General features: G+C 42.5%; 1 protein-coding gene across 3 annotated transcripts in view; it reads right to left on the bottom strand.

Moving 5' to 3' along the window:
- The window catches only part of sema3d (sema domain, immunoglobulin domain (Ig), short basic domain, secreted, (semaphorin) 3D), a 305,816-nt gene that overhangs the window by 177,094 nt on the left and 112,072 nt on the right, over positions 1-16,650 (bottom strand). For all 3 annotated transcript variants that reach the window (XM_080207776.1, XM_080207777.1, XM_080207778.1), the window contains one exon: positions 8,036-8,196. In XM_080207776.1, the coding sequence (XP_080063902.1) occupies positions 8,036-8,196 (161 nt within the window). The remainder of the gene's footprint in view (positions 1-8,035; positions 8,197-16,650) is intronic.

Raw genomic sequence — 16,650 nt, 5'->3', positions numbered from 1 at the left:
CACCAGCTGTCCCGGTCGCTACATGTCTTCGAGATGCCTTCTGCCTAAAAGAGGACTCCACCCACTGGGGCGATTACCCACTCGCAGTCCCAATTGGTCCCTCAAGCCAAGTGACTCTCTTCTGCTGTGCTGCCCTTAAAGGGACAATCACCACAACTGAAATCTGGAATTGAAAATTTGTGAAACGCCAGCAAGTCTGGTGATTGTTAATTTCTGACTGTCAGCAATGGGTGTAAATCTCTGGTGGAGGGGGAACAGCTGGAGTAAAAAGTTAGTATTGGTAATGGATAATGTGAAACTACTGGTTTGCCATTAAAACCTATTTGGTTCAAGAAGGAAGGAAATCTGCCATCCTTACCCACTCTGAGCTATCTATAACCCCAGATTCACAGCCATGTGGTTAATTCTGAGCTGCTGTCTGAATGGTTAGCCAACCATTCGGAATGGGCAATAAATGCTGGACTTGCCAGCGATGCCCGTGTTTGGCAAATTAATACAAAAATGGATCGGAGGATTATTGCCCTCTCATCCCATTGGCTTTTCTCTATCTATAACTAGTCAATAAACTAGTTTCAAACTTTGTTTTCCAGTATTTTCAATGGTTATCCTTCAAACCTCTAATCTCATTGCTCAATGTCATAGTATTAGTATCTGTAACTGGCAGCAGAATGGATATGAATGCAGGATCAGGACTGGCAGCTCCTTAATCAAAGCAGCAGATGAGGTGCAACCAGACTAAGGGCCTCAAAGAGGTTGAGCTGTGTTTTGCTGTCCCAGATTACTCAGTTTTTCTGGCTCATGTTCAGGATACAAGTACTCCCAGGACACGATAATCAAAGTAAAGGACTCTGTGTCCCTGATCCTTTCACGCTGCTCTGGAATTTCCAGAGCTTCTCTGACACGCACCTTAAGCACTGAAGGCCAGATGGAGTGGGTTAATGAAAGAGTTGACAGGTGAAGGTTGCAGATTCATATATTAGTTATAATTTCTGTTCCCTCACCAGCCCAGAGTTTTACACAGCCAGGCATTTGCAATCAGCAGGATTGCTGGCATTTAACTGATTACAGAAACTTAATATGTACCGAAGTTTTATATCACCGTTCTACACTATCTGCTGATATTTACAATTTAACTAATTCAATTATTTATTCAGTGAGTTGTTGGCAGCTGATAGATCTACCTTCCATAGTTAAATGTCCAATTTGCATAGTTACTGGGATTCAAAAACAAACAAATATATTTTTAAACTAAAGGGGGAATAAGTTCACCTACAGGTTTTGAAAATTTATTAAAACTTTAGTTACTTTTAAAGTCTGCAGTTAATACAATGATATTGAGAGTGAAACTGCATGTAAACCTTTACCCTTGGAGATTAAATTGTTCACATATTAAATAATGACCATAACACAAAGATTGTTGTTATCATTGATACTGTAACAGAGGACAGATTTTCCCAGAACATTCAATCCTTTCCATCAGGATCTTTGTAATATAAGTATAAAGGACTCCACCGTGTCAAATATCTGTTGGTTGTATATTGTAGTTGTTGGACAAATTCTCCCAGAAAAACCTATTGCTTCCATCAAATTGACAGCAGACATGACATAGGATATAGAAGCTAACTTCAAACTGTACAAATTACCTCCATAGTCTAGGTCGGAGAAATTGTCATTTTTCTTTTGCGTGTTTTATTGTATGGACGGCTTATTAATGGTTCATATTTCAATCAGGTTCTTACTCCTTTCATATCTACAGATTTTCTTATAATGCTATTATGCTCAGCCAGTTTTGAAGTTATTGCAATGTTACTGACGATAGTATTCTAACCTGTAAATTAGATCTGATTGTTGAACAAAAGCCCTCATGGTTTTGGAATAATTGCATGTGAACCTCAATTTTAAAAATCTTTGGTGAAATTTAATTACAGAAAGGATTAAAGAAAATACTAATCTATAAAAAATAAATTAAACTGTTAAACTAACCACATCAGTTCTTACGCATTCATCAGGGCAAGCTGATGAACTTTGAATAATCTTTTGATTTGATTTGATTTATTACTGTCATATGTATTAACATACAGTGAAAACTATTGTTTCTTGCGCTCTGTACAGACAAAGCATTCTGTTCATAGAGAAGGAAGGGGGAGAGTGCAGAATGTACGGTTACAGTGTTATAGCTAGGGTGTAGAGAAAGATCAACATAATGCACGGTAAGTCAACTGAGAAACCAGCTATTTACGTTAATTGGGACCACAGGAATTTGCGATTAATCTTCAAACATCAGCTTTTAGTGTCCCATGCTGAATTAAATTCCCCTTAAGAATAGGGAATGGGCCGTCATGAAATTCAAAGATGAACAACTTGAATTTACCAAACAATGACGGGAAAGGGGGGGGGGGGCGTGAGACTTCAATGCTACACTCACATCAGAAATATTTGACCAATTTTCCACAGAAATGAATCCATTTCAAATGTTTAATGTATAATGAAAACAAACCTGAGACAAGTCCATTGCCCAATCTCAACTCTGTTTCTCGCACATAGCAAGAAAATTATTTTCGGAGATGAAGTGAAACATATGGAAATGAAAATGATTCTGGAGAGTGGGTGCCATTGGCACAGCCAGTATTTAGTGTCCATTCTGAGTTGCCCTGAGAAGTTGGTGAGCCTTATCAAACTGCTGTATTCTTTCATTGCATTCGTTTGATGCACCTCAGTGTCTTCAATAGCCACAAAGAGCAGTTACAATTCAACAACATTGGTATGGGATGGGAGTCACATATAGTAAGAAGTTTCAAACACCAGGTTAAAGTCCAACAGGCTTATTTGGCACTAGCTTTCAGAGTCTCAAGCTCCTTCATCAGGTGAGTGAGGAGTTGTGTTCACAAACAGGGCATATACAGACACAAACTCAATTTACAAGACAATGGTTAGAATGAAGTCTTTACAGGTAATCACGTTTTAAAGGTACAGACAATGTGAGTGGAGAGAGGGTTAAGCACAGGTTAAAGAGGTGTGTATGGTCTCCAGTGTGACATGAGTTCATATCACATTCATGTCCATGTTATACTATCCGTATCCCCCACCACTTGCCTGGGCTTGCAAAATCTCACTAACTGTCCCGGCTGGAGACAATTCACATTGTCTTTTAAATTGAGTTTGCGTCTGTATATGCCCTGTTTGTGAACACAACTCCTCACTCACCTGATGAAGGAGCCTGAGAATCTGAAAGCTAGTGCCAAAAAAACCTGTTGGACTTTAACCTGGTAGTGTGACACTTCTTACTTTGCTTACCCCAGTCCAACGCCAGCATCCCCACATCATAGTCATATATAGGCCAGACCAGGCAAGGACTGGAGACTTTAGCCTGCAGGCTTATCTTTTAGCCTGCACCTGAAGCATCTCTTCCGTAAATATCACCCACTGTTCTGTTAACAGTTTTTTTTCTGTCAGTCTCTGTTTCCATTTGACCCTGGCAAGATCCCTTCCCCACCACACTGAAATTAGTGTTGTTCCAATTGAATGTTCTATATTGGATTGGTCCCTGTTCTTCCCCATTGATAATTGAGCACTTCTGGTAGGAAGATCATTCTCAGATCTCCCCCACAACTGGTTCACATTGTTCACTTCATCAGATAAAAGTGACCCAGTTAGGGTTTCAGATATTTCAACACTTTCATGGTCACTTTTACTGATATCAGCTTTTTGTTTCTAAATTCTTCTAAGCTGGGGTCAAATGATCAAACTGCCGTTGCACAATCTAAAGTAACCATCATAAACAATTCAGTAGCTTTTCTCTAATTGGTGAGTCCCCCACACCCATTATGTTGGGTGGTTTTTGATTCCTTCTTGACCGAACAGTTAGAAATACAGTGAAGAATAACGCCAAGCATCGAAAATGCAGTCTAAAAATAGGGAGCAAGGTGATTCTGAACACAAATATTTGCACATTCAAACCAAGGCAGGAATAATAAAGGTAAGATCACACAACCTGGGTTATCCTATAGGTCTCCAAATGGGGAGAGAGAGAGGAACAATTCTTCAGGGAAATCTCAGGGATGTACAAGAACTACAGATTAATTTTAATGAAGGACTTCAACTACCCAAATATCAATTAGAATCATGTTAGGGTAAAGGGTAAGAAGGAGGAGGAATTTCTGAACTGTATTCAAGAGAATTTCAAGTTATAGAACATAGAACACTACAGCACAAACAGGCCCTTCGGCCCACAAGTTGCGCCGATCACATCACCTACCAACCTACAGACCTATCTATAACCCTCAATCTCATTAAACCCCATATACTCATCCAGAAGTCTTTTAAAAGACCCCAGCGAGTTCGCCTCCACCACCACTGACGGCAGCCGATTCCATTCACTCACCACCCTCTGAGTGAAAAACTTACCCCTAACATCACTTCCGAACCTCCCTTCCCGCACCTTAAATCTGTGTCCTCTCGTAGCGACCATTTCAACCCGGGGAAATAGCCTCTGAGAGTCCACCCTATCCATTCCTCTCAACATTTTGTAAACTTCTATCAGGTCGCCTCTCAACCTTCGTCTCTCCAGGGAAAAGAGTCCCAGCTCCCTCAACCTAACTTCATAAGGCATGCCTCCCAGTCCAGGCAACATCCTTGTAAATCTCCTCTGCACCCTTTCAATAGCTTCTACATCTTTCCTATAGTGAGGCGACCAGAACTGCGCACAATACTCCAAATGAGGCCTGACAAGGGTCTTATAAAGTTCCAGCATTACCTCCCGACTCCTAAACTCAATCCCTCGATTAATGAAGGCCAGTACACCATACGCCTTCTTGACCACCTCCTCCACCTGCGAGGCCGATTTAAGAGTCCTGTGGACCCGGACCCCAAGATCCTTCTGCTCCTCAACACTACTCAGACTTCTGCCCTTGATAGTGTACTCGTTCATCCCGTTGGTTCTGCCAAAATGGACGACTACACATTTATCCGCGTTGAAGTCCATCTGCCACTTCTCCGCCCAGTCCTGCATCCTATCTATGTCCTGCTGCATCTTTTGCCATCCTTCCAGATCATCCACAACACCACCGACCTTCGTGTCATCAGCGAACTTACTTACCATCCCTCCACTTCCTCATCCAGGTCATTTATGAAAATGACAAACAACAAGGGTCCCAGGACAGATCCTTGAGGCACTCCGCTGGTGACTGACCTCCATTCAGAAAAAGCCCCATCCACAACCACTCTCTGCCTTCTGCAGGCAAGCCAGTTCTGGATCCACAAGGCCAAAGGCCCTTGGATCCCATGCCCTCTCACCTTCTCAAGAAGTCTTGCATGGGGGACCTTATCAAACGCCTTGCTGAAGTCCATGTACACTACGTCCACGGCACTTCCTTCATCAATGTGTTCAGTCACATTATCGAAGAACTCAACTAGGCTTGTAAGGCACGACCTGCCCTTGACAAATCCATGCTGACTATTCCTGATCATGTCAAACCTCTCCAAATGTTTGTAAATCTTGTCCCTCAGAAGCCTCTCCATCAGCTTACCAACCACTGAGGTCAGACTCACCGGTCGGTAATTTCCCAGGCTATCTCTGTTCCCTTTCTAAAAAATAGGAACTACATCCGCAATCCTCCAATCCTCTGGAACCTCTCCCGTCTCCATTGACGACGCAAAGATCATCGCCAGGGGCTCTGCAATCTCTTCCCTCGCCTCCCACAATATCCTGGGGTACATCCCATCTGGTCCCGGCGACTTATCTACCTTGATAGAATTCAAAAGTTCCAACACATCCTCCTCCTTAATATTCACGTACTCAATCCTTTCCATCTGCTGCACATCCATAACAAAATCTCCCAGATCGGCTTCCACCGTGAATACTGAGGCGAAGTACTCGTTAAGCACCTCCGCCATTTCTTCTGGTTCCACACAAACCTTTCCCCCCTCACCTTTTATAGGTCCTATCCCTTCTCTTCTCATCCTTTTACCTTTCACATATTTATAGAAGGCCTTGGGATTCTCCTTAATCTTACTCGCCAAGGTCTTCTCATGACCCCTTCTGGCTCTCCTAATTTCCCTTTTAAGTTCCCTCCTACAGTCCTTATACTCCTCAAGATCTTTAACATCTCCTAATTCCCTGAATCTCTTGTACACCTTCCTTTTCTTCCTGACTAGATTCAACACATCCTTTGTGCACCACGGTTCCCTCGACCCACCAAAACCCCCTCGTCTCATCGGAACGTTGTCATTCAGAGCTCCAGACACACATTCCTTGAATATCTGCCACCTTCCTTCGGTACTTTTCCCTAAGAACGCCTCCTTCCAGTTTATTTGTCCAAGTAACTTCCTGACTTCTTCGTATCTCCCCTTACCCCAGACAAACACCTTCCTAGCCTGCCTGATCCTATCTCGTTCCAACGCAATTGTGAAGGAGATAGAATTATGGTCACCATTTCCAAGATGCTCTCCTACCGAAAGATCCATCACCTGCCCTGGTTCATTCGCCAGTACCAGGTCAAGTACAGCCTCTCCCCTCGTAGGCTTGTCCACATACTGCGTCAGGAAACCCTCCTGAACACACCCAACAAACTCCTCCCCATCTATACCCCTTACCCTAGGGATATTCCAGTCGATGTTTGGGAAATTGAAGTCTCCCATCACGACAACTCTGTTATTAAAACCTCCCCATCTATACCCCTTACCCTAGGGATATTCCAGTCGATGTTTGGGAAATTGAAGTCTCCCATCACGACAACTCTGTTATTAAAGTTCTCAGTTGAACAATAAAGAATGTTTTCCAGGATCTGGACCAATGAAGGGGACATTGTGAAGCAATTGTGGAGAAGCTCTTACATTGATTATCCTATCAGAAGTTCTTGATTATCAATGGGGAAGTGCAGGGACTAATCCAATATAGAACGTTTAATTGGAACAATGTTAATTTCAATGTGGTGGGATCTCACCAGGGACAAATGGAACCAGGGACTGACAAAAAAAACCATAATGGAACAGGGGGTGATATTTACGGAAGAGATGCTTCAGGTAAAGGCTAATATCATTCCAACAAGAGCCAAAGGGAAGGAAGCTATAAATAAGGCTCCTAAAGATGAAGAAGATAGAGATTCTAATGAAAAAAAAGGAGATGTGAGATGCATATCAATAGGTTGAGAGGAAAGGTGAAGGGCAAAATAAGACTGGTATAGAGAGAGTATAAGAACAAAATGACAGTTAATATATAAAGGAACACAAAAAACTTCACTTAACTGTGGAAAAAAAATAGCACTGTTCTAGTCCTCAGGAGTTGAAGAGCCTTGCAGAAAATTAAATATGTTAAAAATGTAACCAGTGTCGTAATCTGCAGACAGTAAACTCCCACAAGCAGTGATAATGAGCACATAATCTGTTTCCTTTAGCGATCTTGGTTGAAAGACAAATATTGGTCATGAGGTCACTGAGGATAATTCCCTCAAAATAGCATCATAAGATACTTAACATTTGGCTGACAGAGTGGATCAGAGCTCGGGTTTGACAAACCCTCCCAAAACTGCATCTCCAACAGTGCAGCACTCTAGTTCGACACTGGAGTGTCAAATGGGTTCTGTGCTCGAGTCTCTGAGTTGGGACTTGAACCCAACACCCACTTATTTGGAGATAAATGTACTTTCGACTGAGGCTTGGCTGACATCTTAGTCATCTTAATCATTCAAACAAGTCTCACTTAATGTTAACTCATTCCTCGTTGGAAACAGAAAAGATTCACATGGAAAAATGGTTCAGGGCGCAATGTGATATTGTGTAGGGTAGCATCCAAAAGGTGAAACTAGATTTAAGACAGTAAATGCTCTGTGCATGTACAGACATGAGCTGTAGGAAGAAGGATCCACAAAGCACCAACATTCTTGACATTCTGCAGTATCTATTTGATGTGAGCTCATTAATGAATGGGAATTCTGAACATAATCCAAGGAAATTAACATAATCTTGGCATTTTAGAGAAATAAAAGTGAATTTGACTTCTAGCAAATAAACCAAATGTTGGGGGGAGATATTCTCTGACCTTCCTGATATTTTTGTTCAGGTCATCCAAGTTAAGTAGGAAGATGTGATCCCTGGCTCCCAGTAGCAGTTTCCCTCTCTCCTCATCAAGCAACAGGGTTTGAAAATCAAAACCTTCAGCAGACCCCAGGAATGGAATGCAGCTGTTGGAAACAAGCAAATCTGTGGGAAAAGAACAAGAATCTTTATGTTATTCACAATGTTGATACATCCCTTCTTTGTTTCTTTTACATATACAGTAGCATAGCATGTTCACAATTCTGGAGTTTGTGTATGTTTCACATTATTATTAATAATAATATTATTCCATATTATTTGCCCCTTATTTGCAAATCTTGACAGACTTAAAATATATCTTTATCCAACAAGTGTAAGAACTATTACAGTCTGAAAATGTGATATGCAAATACTTTTACAGTTGGGAAAAGCCTATGGAATGTAGTCATTGGGTATTTGAAGCAGCTGTATGAGAATAATATAGAAATGTTTTCCACTCAAATGTTTATCTTAAGGAAAGACATGTTTGCTCTGATTTAGTTTCACTTCTGTAATATTTGAACATTTTGCTCTACATTTTTGAAATTTCTATTTGAACTATTGAAACAGTAACATTCCTGGACAACCCTTTGTAAGCCAAGTGTTTACTGCAATTCTAAACTGTTACCTCATCCTTCTGTCACAGCATAACATTCAGCAACAAGTGTTCAATTGATCTTTATCACAAACAAGCCCCACAAAATCACATCTCAACAAGCCCATAAAACCAAAGAAATATCACCGGAACCATCGGGCCCAGTAAGATTCTTGTGTTTCACTGAGGATTTGACAACTTATGTAAATACATCTACAATTCCATTCCACCATTTTGCTACATCACCAGAGCACATTCAACTCAGGACCAGTGACCTTAATTCTATTAGTTTTAAAATAGAAATGGAGAATGATAGGTTTGGCCCAAAAGTTAAAATTCTAAATTAGGGCAAGGCCAATTTTGATGGTATCAGGCAGGAACTTTTTTGTTGTCAGTCCCTGGTTCCATGTGATCCTGGCGAGATCCCACCAATTGGCAGAGTCTGTGGGAAGGCAAAAGGATGTCTGGTAAGTGGCATGCTTTCAAAAGTGTGTTAACCAGGGGTCAGGGTAAACACATTCCTCTTAGAGTGAGGGGCAAGGCTGGTAGAAGTGGGGAACCCTGGATGACTCGGGATATTGACGCCCTGGTCAAGAACAAGAAGGAGGCACATGACATGCATAGGCAGCTGGGATCAAGTGAATCCCTTGAAGAATATAGGGGGTGTAGGAGTAGAGTTAAGAGAGAAATCAAGAGGGCAAAAAGGGGACACGAGATTGTTTTGGCAGATAAGGCAAAGGAGAATCCAAAGAGCTTCCACAAATACATAAAGGCCAAAAGAGTAACAAGGGAGGGAGTAGGGTCTCTTGAGGATCAACAAGGTCATTTACGTGCAGATCCACAAGCGATGGGAGAGATCCTAAATGAATATTTCTCATCATGTTTACTGTTGAGAAGATCATGGATGCTAGGGAACTTAGTGATGTCTTGAGGAGTGTACATATTTCAAAGAACGAGGTGCTGGAAGTCTTAAAGTGCATCAAGGTAGATAAATCCCCAGGACATTGTGGGAGGCTGTAGGGAGGAAATTGCGGGTCCCCTAGCCGAGATATTTGAATCATCGATAGTCACAGGTAAGGTGCCTGAAGATTGGAGGGTGGCAAATGTTGCACCTTTGTTTGAAAAGGGCTGCAGGGAAAAGCTTGGGAACTACAGGCCAGTGAGCCTCACATCTGTGGTGGGTAAATTGTTGGAAGATATTTTGAGAGACAGGATCTACAAGCATTTAGAGACACAAAGACTGACTAGGGACAGTCAGCATGGCTTGGTGAGTGGAAAATCATGTCTCACAAATTTAATTGAGTTTTTTGAAGGGGTAACCAAGAAGTAGATGAGGGCAGTGTAGTTAATGTTGTCTACGTGGACTTTAGCAAGGCCTTTGACAAGGTATTACATGGTCAGTTGTTGCATAAGGTTAAATCTCACAGCATCCAGGGTGAGGTAGCCAATTGGATACAAAATTAGCTTGATGATAGGAACCAGAGGGTGGTTGTAGAGGGATGTTTTTCAAACTGGAGGCCTGTGACCAGCGGTGTGCCTCAGGGATCAGTGCTGGGTCCACTGTTATTTATCATTTATATTAATGATTTGGATGAAAATATAGGGGGCATGGTTAGTAAGTTTGCAGATGACACCAAGATTGGCGGCATAGTGAAGTGAAGAAGGCTATCTCGGATTGCAATGGGATCTTATCCAATTGGGCAAATAGGCTGAAATATTGTAGATGGAGTTTAATTTAGATAAATGCGAGGTGATGCAATTTGGTGGATTGAACCAGGGCAGGACTTACTCAGTTAATGCTAGGGCATTGAGGAGAGTTTAGAGCAAATTGACTTAGGGGTACAAGTTCATAATTACTTGAAAGTGGAGTCACAGGTGGACAGTGTGGTGAAGAAGGCATTCGGCATGCTTGGTTTCATTGGTCAGAACATTGAATACAGGAGTTGGGACGTCTTGTTGAAGTTGTACAAAACATTGGTAAGGCCACACTTGGAATACTGTGTACAGTCCTGGTCACCCTATTATCGATAGGATATTATTAAACTAGAAAGAGAGCAGGAAAGATTTATTAGGATGCTACTGGGACTTGATGGTTTGAGTTATAAGGAGGCTGGGACGTATTAATCTGGAGCATAGAAGACTGAAGGGTGATCTTATAGAGGTCTATAAAATAACGAGGGGCATAGATCAGCCAGATAGTCAATATCTTTTCCCAAAGGTAGGGGAGTCTAAAACTAGAGGACAGAGGTTTAAGGTGACAGGGGAGAGATACAAAAAGGTTCAGAGGGGCATTTTTTTCACACAAAGGGTGCTGAGTGTCTGAAACAAAATACCAAAGGTAGTAGTAAAGGCAGGTACAATTTTGTCTTTTAAGAAATGTTTAGACAGTTACATGGGTAAGATGGTTATAGAGGGATATGGGCCAAATGCAGGCAATTGGGACCAGTTTAGGGGTTTAAAAAAGACCAGCATGGACAAGTTGAGGTGAAGGGCCTGTTTCATGCTGTAAACCTTCATGACTCTGTGACTTATCTTGGGTTAGTCAGTTAATTATCATTTCTGGATATTAGATTGGGTGAGCTTTCAGGAATTGATTGTATTTCTGACTCATGGTCAACTCAGAAATTCAAAAGGAAAAATTCATATATCTCAGAGAAAGAACCCAAAATAATCGACAACTTCAACTTTAAGGTGTGTTGGATCACAGAATGCACCACATCTCGTGCACGGTAAGAGTTGAGTTCAACTGGAAAATCAACAATAACATTTTGCTATTCAATCCATTTCCCCAGTGTAATTTATAAATATTAAATGGGAACCTCCCAGTTTGCACTCTGATTATACAATGTAAGAAATACCAATCTCTCGATTTCAATGAATTTGCTGAGAATTAATTGAATCGTTTCCTTCAGTTAATTGTGGGCAGGATTTTTCACCCAAAGTTGGGTGAAATAGGGGTCCCGATCCTGCAATATCTGCAAAACAATCACCTGGCTGTGAGTTTCCCCAAGTTGGCCAATTTGTGGCTGGAGGTATGATGCGCTCGCCATCCAATTAAGGCTAGTGAGTGAGCTACTGAAGCGCTGGTGAGCCAATAGAAGCACCCTCCCAACACTGCCTCCCCCTCTCCCCACAGCCCCCCACCACCCCCACCAACCCTGACAAACCCGGAAGAAGATGAAGCCTGTACTTCAGGGGCAAGTAAGAGAAAGCACTCCTACCTTGAGGCACTCACCAACTTTCTAAACTTCCACCTCAGCTGCCAAGCCCCCAGTATGAAGAGGGATTCCCTCTGCAGGGCAGCTTGTAGCTTTGGCCAGACGGACAGGGTTCACCCAGCCCGTTCCAGCACCGAGCAACCCCTCTGGCCGCCTCCACACTAGTTCCAGAAGCGATGGGCCTGACTTCACTTAGTGCCCAGAACAAAAACCCAAATATTTGGGAAGTTTCCCCCGAGTCAGGAATTTATCCTATTTGGCACATCCAACTCGGGGGCAAAGTTTGGCCCAAAGTTTCAGAATCTCAGCCTTCTAGTTCCACTCTTTCCTCATGAGCAATGGAGTTTGCTGATGACACAAAGATAAATGGGACAGCAAATTGTGCGGAGGGTGTGGAAAGTCTGCAGAGGGATCTGGATAGGCTGAGCGAGTGGGCGAGGACCTGGCAGATGGAATACAATGTTGGCAAGTGTGAGGTTATCCACTTTGACAGGAATAATAGTAGGAAGGACTACTACTTACGTGGCGAAAAGCTGCAGCATGCTACGGTGCAGAGGGACCTGGGGGTCCTTGTGCATGAGTCGCAAAAACCCAGCCTGCAGGTGCAGCAGGTGGTCAGGAAGGCGAATGGGATGCTGGCCTTCATAGCGAGGGGGATTGAATATAAAAGTAGGGAGGTCTTGCTGCAACTGTACAGGGCATTGGTGAGGCCGCAACTGGAGTACTGTGTGCAGTTTTGGTCACCGCACTTGCGCAAGGATATTTTGGCCTTGGAGGGAGTGCAGAGGAGGTTCAGTAGACTGATACCGGAGTTGAGGGGGTTGAGCTATGAAGAGAGGCTGAATAGACTGGGCTTGTACTCGTTAGAGTTTAGAAGGATGAGGGGGGATCTTATTGAGACGTATAAGATGATGAAAGGGATGGATAGGGTAGAGGTGGAGAGGTTCTTCCCGTTCAGAAAGGACAGCAGGACTAGAGGGCACAGCCTCAAGATAAGAGGGGGGGGGGGCAGTTTAGAACAGAGTTAGGGAGGAACTTCTTCACTCAAAGGGTGGTGAATCTCTGGAGTTCTCTGCCCGTTGACGCGGGTAGATAGGTTTTTGGTAGGCAAGGGGATTCAGGGTTATGGGGAGAAAGCGGGAATGTGGAACTGAGCCACTTCAGATCAGCCATGATCTTATTGAATGGCGGGGCAGGCTTGAAGGGCTAGATGGCCTACTCCTGCCCCTATTTCTTATGTTCTTATGTTGCTCCTGCCACCCACATCCAACCATTAATCATATTTTACAAAGTTCTCCTCTTTGAACTCTCTCCAGCAATTAAAGGAACATTTTGTGGAATTATTGCTTCAACCAAATTCTGAAATGAAAGTTTTTAACCCTTCACCCCAATTTGCTGCATTTCCTCGACTAACTACAACCACTAACTATATTGTCCCTACCATACCCAAATTTAATTCCCATGATACAGTAACACCCCAAACCGTAATTCACATCAACGCACTTCCACTACCAGTTGTGTGTGAGGATTTGGCTCTTCGATGCCTCGGTCTTCTCATCCAACTGATCTGTTTTTTTTCTCTTCATCACTCTTTCCTTCTTCCTGCTCCTCCCTATCCCCTCTTCAAACTTTTTAAGCTCCTTCTGTCCCATCTCACATGTATGTATCCCTCCCGCTCTCCGCACAGTTACCATTTTTCTCATCTTCGAGTCCTGATTGACTGAATAATTCAAATTAGTCATTATACAACGACGATAGGTTAGGAGTTAATTAAATCTGTCCAGCGTCTGAGCCAAACAGGGAAATGCTGTTGAATGTCAAATAATTACTTATAACTAAAAATATCAAAATCAATAGGAAATTAGATTTCAGTTATAAAATATTAGATCATTCAGTGGAGATGTGAGATTACAGGCTGTGAAATTACTTTGGGGAAGTTTATGAAAAGCAGAGACTGCTATTTCCACTCAGATGAAGGGGTATAAAGGAGCTGCTTGCCAGCTGGGACAGATTAACCGTCTGCAAGCACGTCACACACAGAACGAGCTTCTATATATAACTCCCATATCTGAAATTCACTTTTCCTTTCAGTGACTTCCATCATTTTTTGTTCCATTATTCTATAGTTTAATTAATCGATGCTGAATAATATCACGAGTCATTGGATTATCAGCTGCTGTAATTGCTGCTGTCTAACCTCTGGTACAATCTGTTGCTGCTTTTCAATGACAGCGACAACAGAAGCTGTTGCTTCACCTCAGCAATTAACTAATGGAGTGGTGCCGGCACTCCAGCTGTCCCTTCCCATTTCTGCTCAATTAATCACATCTGAATGTGTCGCACTTCCATTTTCCTTCAACGCAGAACCTTGCCTTTCCTAAAGAGATTGTCCAACTATTTCAGAATTCCTAGCGAGCTGCTTTATTATTCCTTCCCCACTCTGAGGGGCTCCACCTGTTGTTATTTTCCAATGCTGATTGACAGGTCCAAGTGTGCAGAGTCCCAGCAATTAGGACATTTGAAAGGAAGGCAGGTATTCCTGTGCCTATCCTATCCCGAGCTTTAACTGAACTATTGTCTTGTATCTGAAATTGGGATATCAGGTATTCTATACAAGTTCAGATAAGGTTAACCCATAGAGTAGTAAATACAATAGCTATTTCCCATCTAAATGATTGCGGATATAAGATTTCCTGTGTCTTGCTGGGCCTGTCAATCAGTGCTGCTAACTATGAGATGAGAGCTCCACTGGTATCAGGTATAACATTAACATAATGTGCCAGTGACTCTCTTGATGAGTCACAGGATACTTTGGCTTATAATGTTGACTTGTTAAACCTCAACAATAAGTACCTTCCTGCTCTGAGCAATAATCGAGAGCCCCTCCCCTCCCCCCACAACATGTCTCCTTTCCATTTGTTGCTCAATTCCTATTCTCTGCCCATATCCAAGCCCTCAGTGAGCTCCTTTTGCACCTACTGCTGCAGAGGATCTCTTGCTTAAAGGAAGAATGTAGTTCCATTGCAGCTTTCATCATTACAGAATGGCCCATAGTGCTTTACAGCTAATGAGGTAATTCCAAAGGATTGTCACCGTTGTGGGAAATGTGACAAAAAGCTGCTCCAAATGGGAATATGTTCAGAACCAGATAATGTGTTTTTATGATGTTGGTTGTGATTGGAGAGGTGCCTCCAGAATTGGACTCATCAAATCACACCAGGACCAACAGAAGCCATGATCAGTGACACAGAGTTTCTCAAATGGACAATCACACTCGTTAGTGAGTGATTGCCATCAAAGGTGGTTCAGAAATAACTGTTGAGCAGGACAACGGGAAAAATTCTATTAATTCTGTTTAAAATTGTGCCATGATTTCTTTCATTACCACTTGAGAGGGCAACAAGTCCTCACTTTAACGTTCTATCTAAAGGCCAGCGTCTTTTACAATACAGCACTCCCTCAGCCATGATCTTTGTGCTGCAGTTTCTGGGATGGGGCTCGAACCCACAACCTTCTGACTGAGAGGTGAGTGCTCCTTCTGACTCACTGCTGACAGCAATCACATACGCATAGCTCCAAGGTGAATGAACAGGGGAGAGAAGAGTATCAAGGGATATAATTTATGACTTTGTTCGGCGATTGCACAAATATACATCTCTTAAATCAAATAAATGTATAAATTTGTGACAACACTGGGGAGTAAGATCCTTGGAATAACAGTATAAATGGGGTCTGTATGAACTCACTACTAAGGCCACTGGCCATGCTGAGTTTGGGTTTCCTGTCAGTGTGATATATACAGTAAGAAGTCTCACAACACCAGGTTAGAGTCCAACCTGTGTTTATTTGATAGTAATCTCACAAGCTTTCAGAAACAATGTTCCTTCAGGTGTGTGGAAGGTTCTGATCAGAGAAGTGTGTATAAAGACACACACAGTTTACAGAATACTGATTAGAATGCAATATATTAGAATGGTATCTATCCCAGCCCTTTACCCCTCCTGGCAGAGATGGAGTCTACTGGAAATGGGAGCAGGAATTCTGCATCCGGATCCCCCCCTCCCCCTGCTGAATGACCCTGAAGTAGACCAAACTCCCAAAAAATCTCATGCAAAACTTTTGTTAAAAGAAGCAGATTTTTATTTTTTTCAGCTGTCAATAAAGTAATTTAAGTGTAACTAATGAATGAGTCCCATTCATAACAGGAATAATCTGAATCTAACAGATCAGTGTTGTGTAAACTGCTAAAAGAACAAAGAAAATTACAGCACAGGAACGGGCCCTTCAGCCCTCCAAGCTTACACCGAATATATTATCTGACTGAACTAAAACCCTCTACCCTTCTGGGGACCATATCCCTCTATTCCCATCCTATTCATGTATTTGTCAAGATGCCCCTTAAAACTCACTTTCGTACCTGCTTCCACTACCTCCCCTAGCAGTGAGTTCCAGGCACCTGCCACCTTCTGTGTAAAAAAACTTGCTTCATACATCTCCTTTAAACCTTGCCCCTCGTACCTTAAACGTGTGCCCTCTAATAATTGACTCTTCCACCCCGGGAAAAAGCTTCTGACGATCCACTCTGTCCATGCCCCTCATAACCTTGTAGACTTCTATCAGGTTGCCCCCTCAACCTTCATTGTTCCAGTGAGAACAAACCAAGTTTCTCATAGCTAATGCCCTCCATACCAGGCAACATCCTGGTAAATATTTTCTGTAGCCTCTCCAAAGCCTCCACATCCTTCTGGTAGTGTGACGACCAAAATT

The sequence above is a fragment of the Carcharhinus amblyrhynchos genome, chromosome 19, assembly GCF_965287045.1.
Source record: "Carcharhinus amblyrhynchos chromosome 19, sCarAmb.v2.hapA, whole genome shotgun sequence".
NCBI lineage: Eukaryota > Metazoa > Chordata > Chondrichthyes > Carcharhiniformes > Carcharhinidae > Carcharhinus > Carcharhinus amblyrhynchos.
The sequence above is the reverse complement of the archived record's forward strand: the minus strand, read 5'-3'. Positions and strand labels throughout refer to the sequence as shown.